The sequence below is a fragment of the Phyllostomus hastatus genome, unplaced genomic scaffold (assembly GCF_019186645.2).
Source record: "Phyllostomus hastatus isolate PE091 unplaced genomic scaffold, TTU_PhHast_1.1 phas_contig_209, whole genome shotgun sequence".
Taxonomy (NCBI): domain Eukaryota; kingdom Metazoa; phylum Chordata; class Mammalia; order Chiroptera; family Phyllostomidae; genus Phyllostomus; species Phyllostomus hastatus.
The window spans coordinates 12569825-12593670 of record NW_025333735.1 but is presented as its reverse complement, the minus strand read 5'-3'; the positions used below and the strand labels follow the sequence as shown (position 1 = coordinate 12593670).

Below are 23846 nucleotides of genomic sequence, written 5' to 3'. Positions count from 1 at the left end.
CTCTACTTACATTCTCTTCTGATCACTCTCTGAAAAGGGTACTGCTCTCTTCTTGAGACATATTTTAGCTTTGCCTCTTTATGTATTTTACATGAATTGAATGTTATGCCATATATGTCTTGGCATCTGGTCTCTTTTGACCAACAATTTGTATGATTCATTTATGTTGTTGCAGATAGTTGTAAATCATTCATTCTTGTTGCATAGTATAATGTTTTGCAACTATATCATAATGTATTTACTCATTCTACTGTTTAGGAGCATTTGAATAGTTTTCAATTAGGGATTATTGAAAACAACATTGCTGTGAACATTCACACACATGTCTTTTGATAAGTATCTGTATTGATTTCTGTTAGGTGTAATGACCTTCTGCTTTGTGTAGAAGAAATTTCAAGTATTTCCATATTTGAGTATCCATTGGAATATCTTACATATTCTGAAGCTTCAGGAGGCCTTACTAAGTTCTAGTTACTCAAGACGTTGCATTTATTCAAGTGACTCTCAGTGTCTCTTAAGAAATTTGAGTTTCAGAGAAAAACTGTTTACAAAGCATCAGTCTTCCGGAAGACAGCTCAGAAATAGCTGCTGTGGCTAGCTCTTCACAGGGGTTGGCTTTGTTTGTGTTTAGTTGATTGAGAATGATAGTTGAAAACTGGTTTTACTTCATTTTTCTTTGTGGATTCCCATACTTTATGAAACAATAAATCATTGTGCAGTCTCCTAAGAGTTCCTACCAAATGACAACAAAATTCCTGTAGCTTAGAGGACTTAGCCACTGGTCTCTGCAACATATGCCATGCTTGTCACCCTTATTTGTTCAACTAATGTGCCAAGCATCAGTGTTGCATTTCATTATTACTATGAATTTTAACAAATTGAATGTTAGTGCTCAGGAGACAGATGGATATTTTGCATATGTTCTAGGGCAGAGCAAATCAAACCAACAAAATAAAATTGTTGTTATTTTTCTCTTGCCAGAGAAATGTTGCATCATTTTCATGTGTTCAAGGAGGATTGAAATTACCTTTTAAAAAACATTGTCAACAGTACGCTGTCCCTGTTTTATCTGGATAAAGAAATCCTTTCCTTTCTTGTTCAGAGAGGGACTCACCAAATTAGTGGATGTGCATACTGAGGATTTTCCTGGGCAACTTGGAGATGGAGTTGAAGAAGCATTAAAACTGCACTTGGAGTTTCTTCTTTATAGAATAGAGATTATGTAGAAATGCCCCATCGTGACTTCCTGTCCTAGGAGAGAAATAAACCAGAAGGCAGCTTCATAACCAGCTTCTGCCTGTTTTTGAAGGATGCTTTTGGATGTGCGCAATTTGAATAGTGTATCCTAGTGTACCCTCTCAAGAAAAAATCGGAGTCTTTTTCAACAACATTCATCTCTGAATGATTCTAAAACAAGTTTTTCACCTGACCCCTCAAAAATTTTTCATTGACCCTCTCTCTCCTGTTCTGATAAAGCATATCCAGGGGTGCTTTGCAATGCTGGAAGAGTTATCTTTTTTTAAAACACTTTCAGGAAAGCGCTGACTTGCCATGGCTCTCTGTGGGATTAGATAGGAGAAATACTTTCATTTACATAGCCCTTTTATTTTTTGATTTAAGTATAGTTGATATACAATATTGCATTATTTCTATTAGTTTCAGGTGTACAACATAGTGATTCAACATTTTCATACCTAACAATGTGACAATGTGATCACCCCACTAATTCTAATAATCATCTTGTCGCATGTAACATTATTAAAATGCTATTGACTATATTCCCCTTCACCATTTTCACCCATTCCTTCACCCCCTCCCTTCTGGTAACCAGCCCTTTGGTCTCTGTTTCTATGAGCCTGTTTTTGTTTTGTTTTGTTTCTTTGTTTACATAGCCCTTTTAACCTAAAGATATCAAAATCAATCTTAGAAATAATTTTCCTGGTGACCTTGATTTTACACGGAAGCCTATTGTTCAAATTTCAGTATTTCTCTGCCAGTCTGCTCAGAGATCCAATTTTACAATATTTAGAGTGTTTCCCATCCCTAAGTCTGCCTTCCTCCCTCCCCCTGCTTTTTCTCTACTATTCCATCTGAAAGTAGCGATAGCTGTCTCACTCACTTGGATTTGTTCTGCCCTTTCCCTGGGGTACAAAGGACTTGTATGAATCAATTTAAATTGGCCAGAAGAAATAGCCAGCAGCCTGCTTATGTTCAAATCCTCTGCCCTAATCACCAGTATGGAAAAACCATTGAAAAGACCTACACATAATCTTACATCCATTGCATTAAGGATGAATCTGCCAAATTGAAAAGATCTCAGCCAATTAGAATTGAACACATAGCTCAATAGTGTGCCTGGCAGTTGGATTTGAAAAGGCTGCCTTTGACAAAGAAAAGCACTCCATTATGTCAGGCTGTTTAGGGTCAGAAAAATAACCCAAACTAGAAGCAGAACTGAAACTTCTCTTTAGCTAAAACTTCTTATTTGCTTCAGCACTGACACCAGTTAAAGTAATTTACAGAGGGTCCTATTCCAATATCTAATTACTCTGAATACAATATTTGTATACAGCAGAACCACTCTAATTCACAGTGACAGGAAACTGCAGTTGGAGAATTAGTGAGTAAGTGAGCAAAAACAATAAAAATCAAGGCCCCTGTATCATGATATATACTTTGTTCATTTCTTTTGACAAGTGTGTTATATGGTGAGAATTATTTATAGTAAACATACTATAGTGTATTCTCAAAAAGAAATGAAGTCTTATAGTGGTGAGTTTCTGCAGTTTTCAGCCAGTTAAAAATAACTAAGAGATAAGTGTGTAGGAGAAGTAGAAAGAAGAAGAGGTGGATTTGTTAAATATTTTGATAAATTTTTATCAATGGATTATAAATTTTCAAGTTTCTTCTATACTGAACTCTTACCTTTGTGGAGTTAAGGGGCCCTAGTTTATTGAATGAATCTAATTTAGTGTACTGGTATGGATTAAGGGTGGGGTAGAGGAAGGAATATACAAAGGATTTAAATGATAGTTTTAAATCTATATGTGATTTTGTAGTACTAGTTATATTTCTACATGTTTAGTTACTCTCTTCTTTAAAAATAAATAAAGCAATACCAATTCTCATAAGAATAGGAAGAACTTCCATTGTTTTAGGGAGATAACAGAAAAATACTTTTGAAACAACTCTGTAAGAAACCACATGTATTAAAATGATAGTGGAAGAGAACATAGTCATTAAGCACCTGTTACATGTGCATATATATGTATACATAATTAATTGTCAAAATAACTCTTTAAATTGGTATTGTCTTTCTACTACCGACGGTTGGAGACTTAGAGCTGTTAAGTCCTACCTGCCCAAACCCCGCAGCTCTGAAGTGGGAGCGGGCACAAGAGTTCTGTCTCATTACAGAGGTCAAGCTCTTCCCATGTCACTCTGGACTCAGACAGATCTAAGTCCACATTTTATCCTTGTTAATTCATGATCTTGGATGAGTTATTTAACCTCTCTAAGCCTTAATCTTTAAACTTAAAATGAGTAAATTAATAACCACTCTACAGAATTCTGCAGAGGATTAGGAATAAGATGTAAATCTCTGGAACATACCAAATTCTCAATAAAAATGGTGGTATCTGTTATCAAGTATATAACAGAGGTTTAATCAGTATCCACTTAACTCCCAAATCTTGTGGTCTTTCCTAATTTACAACATGCTTTAGTGTCTGGTAAGAAATATGACATATTAACATAGTATTAGGATGATGGGCATCTTCTACAAGCCCACTAATGAAGGGCGTATATTCCTGCCAAACACCACTGGAATATATAAAAATGTGTTGTTTTGTTGTATTGATATCTCTTATTTATGACTCAAGGGATACCATTCATTTTATGTTTTTATTATTTGAAGGAGAATTTTTATTACTTTTATGGACAGAAAACTCAACAGTGTACACTTAGTCCAGATTTGTAACCAGTTATTTAGCCTGGGCCTCTTCCAGCATGGAAATGTGAGTCACTGACTCTGCCTCCCCAGTGGCAGTGGATCTCATCATATCTGTCATTGTGATTGGTCCAGATAGCTTCCACCAGCATAGCCAGAGCTCCTTTGTCTTCCCAGTTAACTTATGTGAAGGTGATGGTGGTGCAGATCTTCCTGTAGACTAGATGCCCCAGCCTGGCCTCCCCCTTGATGATACAGTAGGGAACCCCATCCTCTGGCACAGGGTAGGTGGGAAGGTAACCAGCTGGGTGGGATCCACATTGAGTGCAGTCACTACCAGCTCTCTTGTATTCATTCCACCAGGTGGTGACAGTGTTGACTCCTACTCAAAGAATGTGTGGCCTCTTGTGGAGCCATCCCATTTACCAGCAGCCTTTTTCTCAGCCTGGGCCAACAACCTCTGCTTCTTCTCTTGCTCTGTCTCTGATGTGTACTTGTGGGCCAACTTAAGCAACTGAGTGAAACCTCAGGACTGAAGTGAGATCATGAAGATATTGAAAATCACTAATCAAAATATTATGAAAGTAATCTAAAACAATTATTCTAATATGTATATTTGCAAGCAACTATATAAAACAACTATTTAAAAACTTTAACACATATTTGCAAGTCTCTTTACTACAACAGATTTTTCTCCCACAATTATGTAGACATGTCAAAAAAATTGCAGCCATGTTTTTAAACAACCACACCAACTGACATGCTGGATCCCTTTCTTTGGGGATCTGAGGAGCAGGTAAAACTCAACAAGTCCACGATAGACTGAACATCTTTTTTGTCTTCACCGGTCAGTTTCTCCTACTGTCTCCCCATTTGCTCTGTCCTTTAATAACATCACTGTCCAAAGTCACCTAAGTTAGAAATCTGGATTGATGCTTGACTACTTTTTCTCTTTCAGCTTCCTCCCCACCCCCATCCCATATTCATTCAGTGAAAACATATTGTTTATTTCACCTCACAGATGTAACTGAAACCCTCTGTGGGACTGTTGCTCTGCATTCTTTTTGTTCCTTGCCAATAAGAATTGTGTCTCTCAATGCCAGGGTCTGGTAAAAAGGAAAGGAACTATTTATTCAAAAGTTATACAGGTTTAGAGTAATGGCAGAATCCTGCCATTAAATCTCACTCCCTTTAGAAACAAAGAAACACCCACAAACACACAGTCCTGCCTCCACTTGCCAAGCCAGACCAGTCAGGGGTACCATCTCTCAGGAAAAGAAACAGAAGTCTGTAGGGTAGCTGTGCAGATTCCAGTCAGGATTCTGACTTCTTCCAGTTGTCCGAGCTCGGCTAGCTAGGCTCCCGCTCTTAATCCAAAACCGCACCCTCTGGTGGGCCAGGGAATCCTTCTGCATTCTTTCAAACCATGTGGCCAAAACCCCGCACTGCTGCTACTTGATCAAGAGGCTTCTCCTTTCCCAGCTGCATGGTCAAGAGCCAGTGACAGAGAGAGCCTGTCACGACCCTCCTGCTGTCCTTCCCCCATGGTCCAGAGCTTAAGCATGGCTGAGAGAGAGAGAGAGCTCTCTGCCCCTGCACCTCATACTTAAGCCCCAGTATGGCTGCTGCACCTGGGTTTAAATCCCAGTGCAGATCTTCCTCCAAAATCCTATTTCTGACTCCTCCCACACTGGGTTACACCTGCCAGTAGTCTAGTTTCTTCTGCCTTTCTTGGCTGCCATTTTTAGTCCAGGCAAGTGGGGCCCCAGGAGGTAGGAGCACCCTTCAAGTCCCTCAGGCTACATCACAGCATAGGTTAGAGTCACTCCCATCTGCCCAGCTCTGAGCCCTGGCACAAGTTTTAATGTTACTAAAATACTGGCCAAGTTTTCTAGACATGCAAAGTAACTCTCAATGACCCTGCTCCTCTTTCCCCATCCGCCAAGCAATAGCTGTGTTGGTTTTCTCCATTTTGGTTTTGGTTTTCAGCACCCCATTACACAAATACATTTTGAACTCATTCATTCTTTATTTTTAGTATCTCTGTTTTAATCCATATCCTGATCCATTTTGTAGCCTCATAACTAATCTTTTTTAAAACATCTTTTGAATCCATTTTCCAACTATAGTCTGAGCAATGTATTCAAGGTACAGGTAAGACCATATCATTCCCCAGTTTAAAATCCCTCACTGCCCCACTGTCACTGAGACAGAGAGATCCCATTAAGATAACTCAGATCACTGGAAGGAAGCAAGGGAGGGCCATAGGAGGAGTTTGCCAAGGCAGTTGTGGGCAGTCTAGGACGGGATTGGCTGAGAAGCTCAATGCCTCCGGAGCCAATGGAAATAAAAATAGAGAACTCTCTGGCCAAGTGAGAGCTCTCAGGCTTGTGGGTTGGTTTTCTCTCAGGCTATGGCTCTCAGGCTTGCTTACTGGTGCTGCAGCTGCTTGCATTTCCCCACAGACGGTGTGGTGATGTGAAGGAAGTCCGGGCCCAGGCTAGTATAAGGCTGACCTGGCAGAGGGTGGCCGGTTAATTCTTTGGGTGTCCCAGAGGGAACAGGCTCTGAGGCAGAAGCCTTCCATTCTTCCAAAATTGGGTATTTTTTGTATATTTTATTGTTTTTAGTTTGTAAACTAAGCCTATAGAAACAAGATAACTAAAAAATGGAAAAGATAAGGTGTCAGAGTTGAGCCTTAATTGATGGGCTTAAGTGATTAAAGCTGAACAACAGTCTTAAGTAACTGCTCTTGAATAAAGACTTCTTTCCTTTATCACCAAACCTTTGCCTCTGGAATTTTTGCCTAGAGGGAGGCAATAGGCAGCAGAGCCCCGAGTGCTGTTTAGTAATATCACTTTTAGGAAAAGTCCCAGTTTGTTGTTATGGCACGCCCTGTGCCCATGCCCTGTGCCTTTCCTACCTCTCAAACCTCAACTTCAGGTACTCCTGTCACTGGGTGTGACCTCACATGCCACAGTCACAGTCACATTTACTAGATCACTAACATTCCCTAGGTGTTCACTCTGTGCCAGGCTTGTTGTAAACACTCCATATGCATTAATTCATCAAATCTGCATAATAACCCCAGGAGACAGTATCTGTTCACAGGATAGCAGTACAAAAGTGTTTGTTGTCCCTACACATATCGCATTATTCCATGTTTCCAGCAGTTTTCTGTGCTTCTACACCCTTTCATTCTCTCCACCCCACTTCACTCTCCACTTTTCTGATGTCTACTAAGCTTTCGAGACTCTGTTTGTGGATCCTCTCTTTCAGAAAGTCTTTCCTGATAGTCCAGCTATGCGCATGTCCTTTCTCTATGTTTTATTGTACCATGTGCATGCACATCTCTATCTCTGTATTTATCATTTCATATTGAAACAGTCTCCTACTAAATTGTAAACTTCTTGAGAGCAAGCATTTGAGCTAATTTTTGTCTTCCAGAAACGTAATGCAATGACTGATTCCTAATAGCTGCTCAAAACATATTTGTTGCCGTCAAACTGAGTATGAGCAGATATTTCAATCACAACATTCTATCTCATGTCTTACTAAATGGCATCTGATCAGTCATAATGTAGTCAATGTTCTGAATACTAATTACCACTATTCTGTTGTCTGCATTGGTATTTCTTTAAATATAACAGGTTTATAATTAATTGCACAACCCTAATACTCAAATTAATAGGCGGAACATTTTAAAGAATACTCCAAATAAAGCTCCTCTTTCTCTGCATTGGAACTGTGAACACTTTCCTTCTGGCTGAAATGCTTTTCTTCTCCCTATTTTCTTAATAAACTCACACTGATCTTTCAAGTGTAGCTGAAAAATGATTCCCCAAGGAACTGTTTCCTGACCTCTCCACCCTGTTGTAAAACAGCACTAATGTGGATGTTCACAGCATCCTCTAGCTTTCCTTCCTAGAGCTTGGCTAAATAAAATTTGAGTGAACATTTACATAATTATTTTTTCTTTTCTATCAGATGGAATTCTTTATAAGAGTAAAGATCATTTCAACATTATCTTGTACCATTCATTCAAATGAAAATTTATTACAAACCTAATATGGAATAGACACTGTACTAGGAACTGAAGTAAAACAGTGAGGTAGAGAGGCAATATCTCCCAGCTCTAAAGTCTGCAACCAAGAAAACAAATAGAAGCTATCAGATAATGATAAATGCTATGAATAAAATAGGAAATTCAATGGTGGGTAAAAAGTTCAAGGACACAATTTAAAATTGAGAAGTCACAGAGGACTTCCCTGGAAAGATGTTATTTGAGCTGGTTCCTAATGGGTGCTCAATAACTATTTGTAGAAGGAAAATGAAGGGAAAAGAAGGCCATGGGAAAGACAGGGAAAAAAAGGAAAGAGGAAAACCAAGCGACTTGGTTTGTACATAACGTTCTTTTGCAAAAGCATTCATCCCTATGGATTCTTATCTTAAGGTGAAGGACTGGTGGTATTCTTCTTTGGGCCTGGTGATGAAGGGACAAAGCTAACGGGGGAAAAGGGATGTATGTTCCCTCTCTGGGATATAAAATTAAAACATCTTTCAGATTTATGAGAATATGTGGCAGGTTTGGAATTTTTGTCACCTCTGATCGAACTCACAGTGTGTGGGACTGGGACAGACAGGAGGATGGTGAGTCACAGGAGGGCTGACGTCAGGAGCCACCTTCTGGTCCCATTTTTCAGTGCTTCTGGGAAGTTAGTTTTTAAAATGATGAAAAGAGAAGACAGTGAAATGTTGAGCAAAGTCTTATCTATATCGTCACTGTGAAAGTTTTCTTTGAAGCAGGTGTAGAAAAAGACTCAGACTCCCCCTGATGACATGGACATGTGGGATCTAGGAGGTCAGTAAAAAGTCCTTGGCTTCTGTAATCAAGACCAAACCTCCATGTTCTCTACTGAACCTTGGACCCAAAGGGCCTCAGAGTTGCGAAGTCAGGGAGAAGATTTTTCATAGTGGTACCATTTACCATTAATATTCAAAATTAGTTCTTAAAATAATCTCCATAACAAGTTTCTTCTATGTTCTTAAAATAAATTCTCATGTCAATAAATAGCATCCAATGTTCCTAAGATGAAATGGTGAAACAGAAAAACAACATTATAGGAAAATAATAAAATTGGTACTTTTCCTTTTTGAATAACTATGAATCAAATCCTCTGTTGTGTAAGTGACCATGACAGAGACACTAAACTGTCTGTGTAATAGCTCTTTAGATGGACATATAGCCTTAAAAAAAAAACCCTAGCCTCAGAAAATAACCTAGTTTTTAAAGAAAGCTACTCAGGAAGTTGAAAGCAAAAAGCCTGGGGTTGGAGGGGGGCAGGGCGCGGAATTACTCCAAGTGTAAGGAGTAAAGGAATATGAGAAGACAAAGGGAAGGCATGGAATTTGGGGAATACAGATAGGACTGGAAGAGTGGGGAACAAGAAATGAAAGAGACTTCAAGCCAGAAGTAGCATCTCATTTGCCAAAACCTCAGGGGCTCCAATGAATAATACTCTGAAAGTGCAAAGCACTATTATAACTGCATTAGGCTAATAACAGAGCAACCTCCTATTTGGGTAAAATACTTGGATCTAGATAGTAAGTTCTGAGATAGAGGAAAACATTTTATTTAATTAGTGGAAGTTTGATTATCTCTGGATGTGTTCCATTAGTGTGCCTTGGTTATCAGGGTACATCCATTATCAAGGGTTTGGCTTAACAAGTCTATTTAGTGAGTTCCATCAGAGCATATTTCTGCTTAACTGCTTGTGGCCAAGTTTCAGGGATCTAGGCCTTAGTAGTTTTCAGGTTGCTTCACATACACTTTGGTAGTTTGTCAGAGCAGTGCTAGCAGTGGAGAATTTCCCATACATGTGTGCCTTAGCCCACAGTTAACAGGAGGTGAGAAATCAGGCAGAGATGCCTTCCAGAACTGAGAGGGCCTCTTGGCATTTCTCTGGCAGCCTCATGCTTATCATCAGCCAGAACCCAGGCTCTCATTAGGCTCTTGATGAAAAGCATCCCAAAGAAAATGCCAGCAAATTGTGCCACTGTGCTGGCAGGAAATTAAAACTGTTCAGAGCAAGTGGAGCCAAGAGAGCTGTTGAAATAAAAGGTAACATCCAGGGTGTGATCACTGACTTACACAGGCATTCAGGATTCAAGACGCGGCGTTCTGCTTCTCTGGGGAAAGGAGGAGTTCTCTCTTGGCTTGTCAGCTGCAGTCAGTCCAGCCGAGGAGCTGAGATGGACCAGGCGAGGAGGTGGGCTCAGTGCATTAAGCTCTGTTGTGCTTGAGTAAATGCTTGGGGTTTTCTTTCCCCAAAGATGACTCTCCTAGGAAAAACAAAAATAAGAAAAAAATTACTTTGTTTCTGTTTCAATTCCTGCTCCCAGCATTTAAAGACCAAATTAAGTAAAAGAACAACCCCAAAAGCACGACAAGTCCAATAAAGGGGTGGGGGGTGGCAACAGTGTGGAGAGGAGCAGACAAAACTTCAGAACCTACGAATCCAGCAAAGGGACAGAGGAAGGTTTTTTTTTTTAATATTAGAGAAATTGTTTTGTTGGTGATGTTACTTTCCTCCTGAGGCTAAGATGGCCTTCAGAGAAGGGGAAAAAGGTAGGTGCTCAACACACAGACAAAGCACACCAAAATTTTCATCACACCGGGCGCAACAGGTAGCGTAGTGAAGCACCACTCTTGTGTGCTTACCTGCTTCTCCAACTGAGTCTGACACCACTCTCATCCTTGCTTGCAATGTTCCAGCCACACTGGCCTTCTTTCATTCTCTGAATATGACGTGTTTGCTCCCATCTTGGAACCTTTACGTTATCTGTTCCTTGGGCCTGTTAGGCTTTTTCTTTACAGATTTGCCTGTTGGGAAATAGCATTTGGGTCTTGAGGTTTCCCTGAATGCAAGCACAGGAGAGTCCAGAGAAAGAGTGCTAATATTTTATTTTATTATTTTATTTTAACCTTTATTTTATTATAACCTTTAATTAACCCATTATTTTATTATAACCTATGTTCATGATTGGAGAAAATCACAGATCCACGTGTCCTGTATAGAAAGCTAGAAAGCTATGGATGATAAGAAAATGTCTGGTGGTGTTACCTCTGTAGATTTAAGCTTTACTACAAGTTGAAGCAATTGTAATCACAGTGTTTTGTTTTGTTTTTCTTGAAGAAAATGGTCTTGGGATGTATTTGGAAATGCTTTTAGTGTTAGTAAATGTCTTATTCCACCTCAGGATCTTGCATGCTTTGTTAATTTTAATTCCTTTTGAAGGGAGAATTTGATACACATGCACAACTCTCAGCATATACTCTATATATACATTAGCTAGGTGTACTCTGAACCAGTACCTTTGTTGGGATAAACACTTAAGCTTTTTCAGTTCCTCAAGTTTGCCATTTTTACAATGAGTTCTTTTGCATTTCATAAATGTCTTCACAGGGTCTTTAAGGTTGCCTTTTCTTCCTCTTGTATAAAATAGTTTCTGTAGATTATTTTTATAGTGAGAGCATAACATATCATTGAAGTTTAGTTTTACTTAAAATCATTGGTCTATTCAGAGGATCCCTTAGCATTTTTAATCTTTAACAATAACCTCACAATTTTGGTGGTTACATGTGAGCAAAATTTATATCTCAGTTGTGTAACAGTCCAGGGTGGGCATTTCTGGTCAATGGATGGCTCTCCCCCATCCCCTAAAGCCTCAGAACTGTTTGCATCTAGCCAGCCAATTGGGAGTGTAGATAGAGAACACGCACCAGTTTCTTAAAGCCCTGGCCTGGAATTCACATCATTTTTGCTCAAGTTCCCTTAGTGAGAATATATCCTAAGACCATAATTAAATGCAAAGGGGATGAAGAACTGTTTTCTCTGGGTAGGCAGCCATTCCCAGTGACAAAAATCACTATATGAATGGGGAGTACAAATGTTGTTGAGTAGCCAGCTGTCTCCTGCCACAAAGACTTATGTAAATTATCTCAGTGCCATGTGATGCTTCAGTTGTCAATCAAATGTAATGCTCAGTCATAGCAAATACATCTCTCCCTGCTGGTTACCATATGTGCTTTTCACTCTTGTAGTGGTTCCTTTATTATATACTCCCAATAGCACAGGATATTTCCCTGTTTACATGTTCTTATCATTTTTATTTGTTCAACTACACTAGGCTTCATAAGGGTAGGACCACCGTCACCTTGTTCATTGTTTTCCCCAGCACCCAACATAGTGTCTAACATAGTGCCTTGTTTAGAAGAAACTTCATGAGTTATTTTGAATGAATGAATGAGTGTACTAAATTTCCACTGCAATATATTATTTCTTAAAATACATCCTATGTTTCAAGCTCCCTCTGGTCATTTTTAGATTGATTGGTAAGCTGAATAAATCAAACAAAAATTAAGTCCTTTTTCTCCCTTCAAATAGGACACGATGCAATTGTCACACTCCTGAAGCATTATAAGAGACCACAGGATGAATTGCCCTGTAATGAATATTCGCAGCCTGGAGGAGGTACCGCCTTCCTTACTGTTTTTGTTGTTAAAACAATACTGTGCCTGAAGGTAAACCTGCATTTCTATTACTGTCATTCAAGGATGAGAGAGGAGAGCATGTCAGATTAGCTTTATTTGAAGAAAATTTATGGCTGGGTGAGGCTGCATATATATATACAGCTTCCACTTAGGCTGTTTTCTAACTCACCAAACTACAGCCCCTTCAAGTTCAGCATTCCCTGGACTGGATATTTGTGAGGCTTGTTCATGACTGGGAAAGTCTGGGTAAGCTGAGAACAGTCATTTTCTATTTCAGTAACCTATTACGGCAGGACAGAGGATACTCGTATCCAGACACAAATTAAATCTGCTGCAGTCTGCTAGACCTTGGGTTTTTTAATCTTTTATGTGGTTTCTAAATAAATACTTGCTGTACAGTTTTAGTATCCAGAGAAAGGCCTGGGTTTAAGCTATAGTCTCATTTGGTTTTCTTAGCAAATTTGTCACCCATTTTTTTCTTTATAATGTTTAGCTTTTATGTAGAAAAAAATTATTGCTACTTTTAACGCTATAAAATAATTTGATTTCTAGATGGCTCCTATGTCTCTGTTCCATCCCCCTTGGGGAAAATTAAAAGCATGACAAAAGGTATTTTAATATGGTACAATTGTTATATTTTATTACCAAGGATTACTATTGCCTCAACTATGATAACTTTCTATTTTGTTTTACATATTACAAATGATGACTGTTTTGTAAGCATAAACAATGTTATCAACATACCATTCTTTTTGTAATTAACCTCACTTGGTGTTCTGTTTTGCATATGTCTCTCAGTTCATGAAAGTATAACAGTGAAAACTGTAATTCAAGTAAAAAAAATAAAATTCTAGTTAGTTAAACTTATATTTGACTACTTAAAATGTGAAGTCTTATAAAATTATTTTTTTGTTTTTGGGTGAATTATCCTCTGAATGATTCGTGTGCTTATTTCCTGACATCTAATTGTTATCCCTTTGGGGTCTAGTTTATGGATCTTTGGCTAAACCCATTGTGATAGGTTGCAGGGACTGACCAGATAAGACTCTTTATCATGATGTGATATGAACTGTACTCTGGGATTTGCCTTGTCATGCAGACAAGCTGGTTGTTGATCAGATCAGGAATAAACTCTTAGCCCTGATAACAAAGGTGTCGGGTAATAGAGGGAGAACTAACATGCTTTTAATGCGGGGATCATTTGTAGCAAGGTTTTAGTACCACCAACTAGTCAATTATAGCTGAAAAAATAAATGTTGCTAGGGACTGACATTCTTGGTTAAATAAATTATATTTTTGCATGCATGTGTGCACATCCATGTGTGCTTTTCATTTTAAAAAATAAAGTAATTCCTCTTTGCAGAGAAAGCAGATGTTCTGCTCCTGAGGGTTGGATTACCTTCACATTTCCATCTTCAACTCTCAGAAATTGAGTTCCATGAGATTATCGGCTCAGGTAACCTAAGAAAATACTAGTCTGCTTTAGTTTAATGAGCTCAAGATGATGTGTTCATTTATTTCTCTTAAAAATTTTAGGTTCCTTTGGAAAAGTATATAAAGGACGATGCAGAAATAAAATAGTGGCTATAAAACGGTAAGCAAGCAAATGAGAAAACTAAACATCCAGGTGGAACTATGAACTTTGAGAAGGGCATGGATGGTGAGCCCCTAGTTTTTGATTCATCTGCTCACTAAGGATTTCCTCTTGCTACTGTTTCCAGTTACCGAGCCAACACCTACTGCTCCAAGTCAGATGTGGATATGTTCTGCCGAGAAGTGTCCATTCTCTGCCGGCTCAATCACCCCTGTGTAATCCAGCTTGTGGGTGCCTGTCTGAATGATCCCAGCCAGTTTGCTATCGTCACTCAGTACATATCAGGGGGTTCTCTCTTCTCCCTCCTTCATGAACAGAAGAGGTATGGGTCTCTTATTCTCAGTTATTATTTTACATGTCGGAATTCCCCTTGCAACAAACATTGCAGAGGCTTTCGGCTTGGGGTAAGACTTTGCCTTCTGAAATCTCTGAGTATTAGGAAATACGGCATTTTAAAGATGGCTACTAATTTATGCCCAATAATTAGCAAATAGAAATACTTCAGTGCTTTATTAAGTAGAATTTTATTAAGTGTATTTTCAATTCACTAATTGGAAATAACCAAGGAATTTAAGTTAGTAACTGAAACTTACAATCATCTGGCTAAATTTGACTTATCAATAAAGCAGATATATGTAAACTCAGATAATATAATTGCCAGGGTCCTAATGTGTATTTTAAATAGTTTTGAAAAAGAATGGTCTCGCACAAGTCTAATTTGAATTCATTTTATAGATCTATACATACAATAATTAGATGTGATTTCACTTAGTGAGTAGACTTCATTTTTATGATAGTACAAAGAAATTTAGCATAGTATTACAAATATTATAAAATCAAGCAGAATATTTTAAGTAAAAGAATTTGGTGTCTGAATTAATCTATAATTAAACATAATCTGATGTACAAAAGCTATTTTCCAAGATTTGTGGAATTTTTGGCTTATTCTTCAATAAAGCCAAAATAGGCTGAAACTATGCAGAAAAACAAATCACACACATCACTGATTTCTTTTAGAAATATATGGTATTGGCTTTGACCATTTCACCCTCATTGAATGTTTGTTTTAAATTCCAGGATTCTTGATTTGCAGTCTAAACTAATAATTGCAGTGGATGTTGCCAAAGGTATGGAGTACCTTCATAACCTGACACAGCCCATTATACATCGTGACTTGAACAGGTATTTGTTTTTCCCTTAAGTAATGAATTTAGAGTTGTGTAACCAACTAGGGGGCTAAGACATATTTCAGTGAAGATACATTATAAACTTACTACAGATCAGGGTTTTCTGCTCTGTGGGTAAGGCGGCAGGCTACCATAAGCTTAGGTAATATAAAGTTTTGTCATTGTGTTTTACAGAAATAAAAAGCTATGTAACAACCTCTCAGGGATCTTTTACATCTATTAGAAATTTCCACAAAGGTAGTGATATTTGTAAGATTCACCAGCTAACTGGTTCTTAGGTCAGTAAAGTCAGATCAAGGTTTGAAATCAATCACTATTATAGAATGTCACGTCTTAAACAAAGTCAGGTGCTACAGAGAGATCTGATACGAAATTACCTGAAACAATGCATATGAGCTACCTCTGTGGTGTTTTTGTAATTGTAACTCAGCTAAAACACAGCGGATCATTTACCTAGTTTTTAATGTGAAAATGTTTTCATGTAGAATAGAGGCTAGAAACAAAAGTAGGATTAGAGGGCTCCAGAGACAGTCACAAAGGATTTCAAAAATATTTTTTAATACAGTGAAAGCTTTCTCTAAATGAAGTCCTAGAGGATGGCCAATAACAAAATGGAGCAGTTTTAGCTGTAGGCAGAGTGTAGGCTAGATCATTCTGTTTACTTACCATTTCCCGTTCCCAAGGGGAGAGATTCAAGAGCCATCACTGTGGAATCCCAAGATGCTGTGGGGAATAGCTGGATAACCACTGATTTAATTTATGAAACAAATCAGAATATGAAAACCAATAACTTTGATTTCATGATTAGCAATAAGGTTCATGCAGAACCCACATAGTCTTTTGTACAAAGGCCACAGATCTAAAACAACTAAATATTAATTAATTAAACAAATTACTCCACTAAGTCAGTCCTTCAATGAGAATTTGGTAACTACTATGTTCAGAGTCTTTATACTTGGCGCACTGGAGCTTGCAAAGTGAAACTGCCACGGACTCCGTTCCCAAGGAGCTTCAGTACTGCAGTAGAGGAAAAAAATCCTTACCTAAATATATTTTAGTTATAAAATAACAAGTTCTGTAAAAGAGATAGTGAAACTTCTGTATAAACTTTCAGAAAGGAGAAGACTAAGTACTTCTGAGGACTTGAGAAGCAACGTCATGGAAGATGTGACATCCCTGAAGAGTGGTTAGAATTTGGAGTGGTATTCTAGGCTTAGGGAAGACATAAAGAAAATAGAAGTTAGAAAGTTAAAGGCATATGGAGCAGCAATGTATAGTTTCATTGAAATGTATAAATATGTATACATAGCATATGTAATGTATGAAGCAGACTATTGGGAAAATGCAGAAAATAAATCGGAACGAGAGCACAGAAATCAGAAATGGCTTGCCTATGGTAAATTGGACTGTTCTGGAAGCAACAATAAGAATGTTTGAGCTTGGAATCACAAATTTGGAACTGCACTATGGAAAGAATAACCCAGAATCCATGGAAAAGATCAACTTGCAGGGGAAGTCAAGAAAGTAGTGAAGCAGAAGTTACAGTAATCTAGATGAGAAATAATGAAAAGCACACTTTCACCGGTGGCAGTGAAAATGAAAGGAAGAGATTGAAAGGAAAGACAGGAGAGAGAAAACAAAAGAAATTAGATATGAGAGTGGTTGAATCATAGTTAGTGGAAGTAAACACATGGAAGACTCAATAATTATTTGATAGTTTTCAACTGAAAGTAATTTCTTCATTATTAGTCATTAGTTCTTTACCTCTCTTTTAAGAACATTTATATTAATAAACATTGCGTATCAGTAACAATATTTTAGAAAATGATTTAGGTAATAAAATAGCCTAATGCAAACTAGTGATTTGTGAGTCTTAGGGGTGTAATCTTCTTATCACCTGAGCCATTTTTGCATGTAATATTAAAATAAATGAGTGACCACTGAAAGTTTTTTTCTCTCTGTAAACCTTCATTTGTGGGACAATGGAATATGTTCTGTTGCCCTGTTAGTAAGTACACGTTGTTGCCAACAGGTTATAAAGCAGGACCAAAAATGATGTTGATTAAAAGTGAAAATAAAGCATTTTCCATATAAGAGATGTAAGTCTATATTTACCATTTTGGGGGGCTCTAACTTAAAGTTTAGGATTAAATTATACCAAAAAGTCTTCAAATTTTATGAAACATGACTTCATAGGTATCTTCAACCTAAAAATGCCCTGAACTATTCTATTTACTACTTGTGGACTATTTTTATTCATCTTGAATCTGGCAACGGTAAACCTGTTTTTCAGATTAATGCAGATATAGCATTACACGTGGCCCAGGGGAGTGTAAGTCCCTCCCCTCCGAGTGCTTCCCGCTGTCTGGCCAGGTACATACAACTTATGCCCAGGAAGCAATTTAACTGCTATTTGAGGTAGAAAATGGTAAAGGACCAAAATGATTAAGCAGCAGATTTCAAAGGATTTCAAGTAAGTCAAAGAACAAAGTAAAATGAAAAGCTTCTTGGGGGATGGAGAGCTAAAACTAGACTTTGGAGAACAGGCATGAATCTGTCCTCAGTCTTTTTACAACGCACTAATCCTTGCATTCCTGCAATGCTTAGACAGTCCCACCGAAACGGGTAGAGGGAAAGGTGCAAGTCAGAATGGGAGGAACTTGGACACGTTTGTATTTGTATTGAAATGACCTTTTACATCCTTCTCTCCCCCACAACTCTGAGCATGCCAGGATTTCAAGGGGAGAGATCTTCTTCTCTGTATCTCAGAGATGTTCAATCAATGCATTTTTAACTGAGCCAAATTCTTGGCGTGTTTCTGTAAATGTCATTTTAGGGAGCAATGGTTTTATTGGTACTAGAGAGAGTTCAACTAATATGTCCAATACCTTTTACAGTTCTAAAGGAAAGGGGCTATTAGAGTCTATTGATCAGTCCAGAGAGAGGAAATACTTTTATCTTTGGTTTTGTACTCGGTGATTTGTTTGATGGGAGGAAAGAACTCTGCCTTTCCCCTGGCAATCATCTTATGAAACAAGACTGAAAGTTAATTTTTATCTTTAGTGTATAGGAAGGAGAAGTTCAAGAAATGAGTAAGGAAGTAGTTTTTCTACCATTTATTTAGCACTCAAATTGTGAAAGGACCCCTTCTCATGCATGTTATTTAATCTCACAACAATTCTATAATATAGTTATTATATCTATTTTACCAGTAAGGAAACTGATTAAAATGTGCAAGGTCACATCATTGTAGTTTTCTTAACACTGTTTTATGCTGTCCCAACAACTTCCACAAAACCAAGTCAGAACAGGAAGACAGAGGGAGGCTGGTGATATGGATGAGCATCAGCCATATTTACCCACCTTGCTCTTTATACCTTGGTCCTTACCAAGCTTAATTCCTGTAGCCAAAATCATTTTTTATATCATCTCCTTGTGCTTCCATTTTCCTCCTTTATTTCTTTTTCTACACGCCATGTTCTGTTACTGTGGAGCAGAGATTGCATATGAGGCACACAGATATGTTTCCTTTGGCCCATAATGTTTAAATATTTTTAAATGTATATAGCTAAAGGCAGGGATGTATGTTCCAATTTGTTGTGGACCCTACCACCTGCCAGCTTACTTACACCTGGCCCAATTCATACACTCATTTTGTGGCACTGGAGCTTGCAAAGCATGGTTTACTGCTAACGGCTTTAATGATTTTTGCTTAATACCAGTAACTGTCTGTGTTTTCTTGGAAAAGTACATTTTCCAAATTGTTTGACCTTAAACCAAAACATCATTGCAAACAATTTTGGATCAAATGAATGGTCTTCTTCCTGTATAAGTATATAGTACAGCAACACTGTGAACAATGAAATAGAGATATTTCCATCACAGGGTAACCATGGCACTCCCTGAGAAATGTGTATGAAAGCTTTTTAGAAGCTGCAAAGCACTATAAAAATGCCATTTGTTATTGCTATTAATGCCTCACTTGTTCTGATATGTTGAGAATGGAAAAACATTCCACAATATTCTCATACATACAGATATTTCTTTTCATATAACACAACTAATTAATTGGAGGTCTAGGGAGGTCTAGATCTAAGGAAGACTCACTGTCGGTTTTTGAGTGTCAGCTTATTCGGTTGACTATAAAGGAAAATAATTAATGATAATCTAAAAATAGCCAACCTACTGATGACAAATGACAGCTAATTTAAAATGACAAAGCTGGTAAGGGCTAAAAGAATTTTAATTCTGAAGATGACATTTAGCTAAATTAGTGAAGATTGCAGAAAATAGCAAAGGAAAATTATTGGTAAAATTTTTAATAACTTTTTAAGTTGAAGTGTAGATTTGCCTTTCAACTGAATACAAAATATAAAAGCCCCGAATTTTAGGAAAAAAAAACAATCAAGTACAAATAAACAAATTACTAATTGTTTTTTAAATAACCTCTTAGGTACAATTGTATTCCTTGGTTCACACAGAATCCAGTCTCAGCTATGCCTTTCACGTGTGACTTTTCTTCTAAGCAGTTATACAGAAGGCCTTTAACATTCACTGGCAAATACCATCTTGCAGAGAATTCTGAATAGCAGATGCAAATGAATTAGTTGATTACATTACAATACTTATAGTAAGTCCAGAAAGAGTACTCATCAAAATTTGTGAAATACTTCACAACTTTACTTTTGTAATTCTCTAGTTTAAAACCAATCACAGTGGCATTTTAAATTTTGTCACTTTTAAAATTTTATTTCCAGTTTAAAGATGAGCTAATTAATTAATTGAAAATATTTGAATGCTTCCTATGAGCCAGAGTCTATGCATGGCTGGGGAAACAGCTGAGCATGACAGACCACGGCACTTTTTCTAGCAGAGCTTAGAGCCCAATGAAGTATTTCTCAAAATTTTCCAATTACCAGAATCATCTGGAGACCCTCATTAAAAAACAAAATTCAGACTCTTCACTTGAAAGTACAGCTTGAGAATGTTCTAAATTGGGCCTTAGAATCCATACTTTTAAGTAAGATTGCCAGCTAATTCTTATGATCAAGCAAGGAGAGGAAACATTGTTCCAGTGCAGTGGTTCTCAACAACTCTGGCCACAGGTTAGAATCCATGGGAGAACTTTAAGAAAACTCTGATGCTACTTAAATCAGAATCTCCAGGGGTGGGGCCCAGGTATCATCTTTCTAGAGAGCACTCCAAGTGATCCCAATGTGTAGACAGCATTGAAAATTATCTTCCAGTCTAAGGTCAATTATAGCTCTTAACCGTCTACCATACAATCTCATCGTTCTATGCTGCCAGAACAGAATGAGAATAGTGGGGAATCAAGTCACAATGTAATTCCAAATGCTTTGAGAATCATCTCTCTAAATACAGTATAATCATGTGTTCTCTCATTCATTCATCCAATAACAAACACAAAGGAGATCCGAAGGCCCATGGTACCTATGCCGCAGAGTAGGACCCAAGATCCAGGCATTAACATGGGAGTTGTGCTCTACGTAATGAGGTATTTTGGAACTAATTTATAACCATAGAAAGTTTCCAGGAGTGTAGAATCTTCATGGGCAGCCAAGATAGCAATAAAAGTTTCAATACCGGACAACTTCAGTACACACAGTTCACATGGGTCTTCAAGGCTATAAACTCTGGGAAATTGTGGAATTATATATAACAATAATAAATCAACTCCTACGTATAAAGACTTACGTGAATGTATGTATGTTTATTATGTGTCAATGCACTATGAGTAATCCATGTTTTTGTGATGTTTTCAACCTTTCTGAGCTAGAGTTCTGAGGGAAATAAGCCCCATGAAAAATGATTGGAAGGACAATTTTCTCAGTTCTCTCAGGGATGAGACATAGCTTTTTACTATTTGTCATGCATAGAAGTTAAAGTATTTCATAAAGCAGCTGCCTTAGGGCTTAGGGTCTCAGCGCTTAAGGGTGCCTGCAGCCTGCAGTTCTGAAATGTTTTATGTCCAAAATTGTGAGCATGACTTTCTATTTCCAAATTTTTTAAAAAAAAGAAATTATAAAAGCAATTAGCTGCGGTCTGTGTCAATTTCATTACTGCTTTGAGCAATGATAAGAAAAACTAAGCTATACGAATTTTTAAGACAAAATTTAGATTTGTTAGGGTAGATTATTTGCTATAATAAAATGATCCCCAAAATATATAATGATTCCAAAACAATAGAAGTTTGTGCCTTGAGTGCATGAATACACAGGTATTGGGATGGTCCCCATCCATGAAGTCACTCTGGATCCATTTTCAATATGTGGCTTCCAGGGTCTCCTTGGGGATCATCCTCATTAATGGGATGAGAGTATGGGAAATGTGCATGACACGTTTTAGGAGCCAAACCTTAGAGTTGTATGCATCACTTCCAGCCACAGCTCCTAGGCTAGAACTCAATCACGTGGTCATGACTACCTGCAGGAGGTACTGGGAAATATAGTCTGTCCTTATTCCCAGTGGAAACGGAAATGAGTTTATGTGGGCAACCAGAGACTATGTTAAATGTACCCCGTTTACAACAATGATGACAGGTACTAGGGTCTGGGTCAAGACAATAGTGAAAAGGTTGGTCTAGATGGTCATGAATCAATTGCACAAATATAATACTAATTGCAAACTAAATATATTAGTTTTTAAGCTTAGTGCCACAGTTTATAAACTAACTGGGGAAATGCAGAGAAAACTATTTAATAAAATGTGTTTTACATGGATTAATTTTGAAATAATTCTAATTCACTTTTGTTAGCTATGTTAAAGACATGACACTAGCTCTGGGAGTGTGGGGACATATGTGCCTGAATCAAAACAGAGTTCAAGAGTAAAAACATGTACTGTAATGAGATATAATGTTATGAAGCATGCTATATAAATTCGATAACATAAGTCACAGTTTCATGTGTTCTGTGTCACTGAAAACACACACACATATACACATACACACATTATTCTCTGAGTGAAAAATAAAACACAGGAAGACTATTATTATTCTACTCAAGAACCTTGTTGCACCTTGTCCAGTAGACAGAGTTTTTCAGCCATTTAATTCTACAAATTACTCTAATCCTACTATTGAGCTTCACTCAGGTGTCAAAGTTGAGTCATAATTTCCATTCCTATTTCTAACATGCTTAGTCTCCATTTAAAGTCAGTCTTCTGTCCTCAGCTTTGTTGATAGAGGGGGGAAATCAGTCCCCTTAATTTTTTTTATTGCTAGCCTAACAATGAAATTGACATAAGACCAGATTAATAAGAGAAGAACCAATTTAATACATACACACAGAAGATTATAAATCATGCTTAGAAATTATTAAAGCAGGCAGCTTTTTACACAAAGAAAACAATAAATTTAAACAATAAATTTGTGAGGATTTTAAAGCAGGCAGCTTTTTTTATACTTTTAAAACAAAGAAAACAATACATTTGTGAGGATTTGATAGGACAAAGAAAGTTAGGTTGTGGTGCTCATTAGTAAGAAATCTAAAGAGAAAGAGGGCTTGGCTAGTAAATTAGTGAAGCAGGAACAAGGCTTGTTTGTACAGGCTCGTCGTCCCTGAATTCTTTAATTCTGGTGGCAAGGGTGTCCTACGTAGCCTGCTGGAGCAAGAAGGGCACCTTTCGCAGGGGAGATTTGTGTCCTATAACATTTTAAGGAGGAATGGAGGGTCAGTAAGCCCTTCTTGCAGTGGCTACTTTTCAAGTAACTTTAATTCAAAATAATTCATATGCCATTGTGGGACTTGGGAGGTCTTTTTGTCTTGGCACCTGACAGTTCCCTCCTCTGAAACCTCCCTGGAAGTTTCACACATTCAAAGTTGAGCTGGTAGTTTATGTCTTCTCATTGAACAAATCTCTTAGTCCTAATGAGGTATCAATTCAGTTAAATTCATTTTAGGAGATGGTGATCCATGTGGGTTCCCAAAGTTAGGCCTCTGAGGTGCAAGAATCAGATATTTAATAAGTGGCATTTCTATGAAAGTAAAAGGAAAACAGTGGTTATTTATCAGATTAGATATAAATCTAGTCTAAGTCTGGAGGGCAACCAGTCAAGAGCAGAGATTTCTGGATGTGGGAGTCAATGTATTTTTCATAGTTTGAAATGTCTCTTATGATGTCATCAGGGGCTCAAGTAGACTCCCTGAGTCATGTACATATCAGCAGGCATGAAGAGTATCTAAGCGTGACTTAGGTGAGCAATTTCTCTGATGGTTATATCAAGGCATTCAACTAGTTTGCCTGGCTTCCAAAAACGGAGCAGTTTTAGTTTATAGTGACTTCAAGCTAGAAGATGGAAGAAAAACTGGAAATATTAACTTAGAGAGTTACAGCCAAATATGAGGAAAGGAGAAGAATTCAACATCCAGCCTAGCTTACAGGTAAAGAGCAAAATCTTAAAGATAATTAATAGAATTAGAATATGATCTCCACAAGTAAGTATTATGGTTTCTATTAAAACATAATTTTCCTGTCTAAAAATCACCCAATTTTTCTAACCAAACATACACAAATTTAGACTAATTTGTTTGCAAAATAATC

The 23846-nt window shown here is 37.6% G+C and overlaps 1 protein-coding gene and 1 pseudogene across 1 annotated transcript in view; one reads left to right on the top strand and one right to left on the bottom strand.

The window, feature by feature from the left end:
- The window catches only part of TNNI3K (TNNI3 interacting kinase), a 288749-nt gene that overhangs the window by 101116 nt on the left and 163787 nt on the right, over window positions 1-23846 (top strand). The window contains exons 13-18 of the mRNA XM_045835309.1: window positions 12397-12483; window positions 13056-13112; window positions 13867-13959; window positions 14040-14097; window positions 14225-14419; window positions 15175-15279. Coding sequence (XP_045691265.1) covers window positions 12397-12483; window positions 13056-13112; window positions 13867-13959; window positions 14040-14097; window positions 14225-14419; window positions 15175-15279 — 595 coding nt within the window. The remainder of the gene's footprint in view (window positions 1-12396; window positions 12484-13055; window positions 13113-13866; window positions 13960-14039; window positions 14098-14224; window positions 14420-15174; window positions 15280-23846) is intronic.
- On the bottom strand, window positions 3984-10704 carry LOC123816389 (annotated as a pseudogene).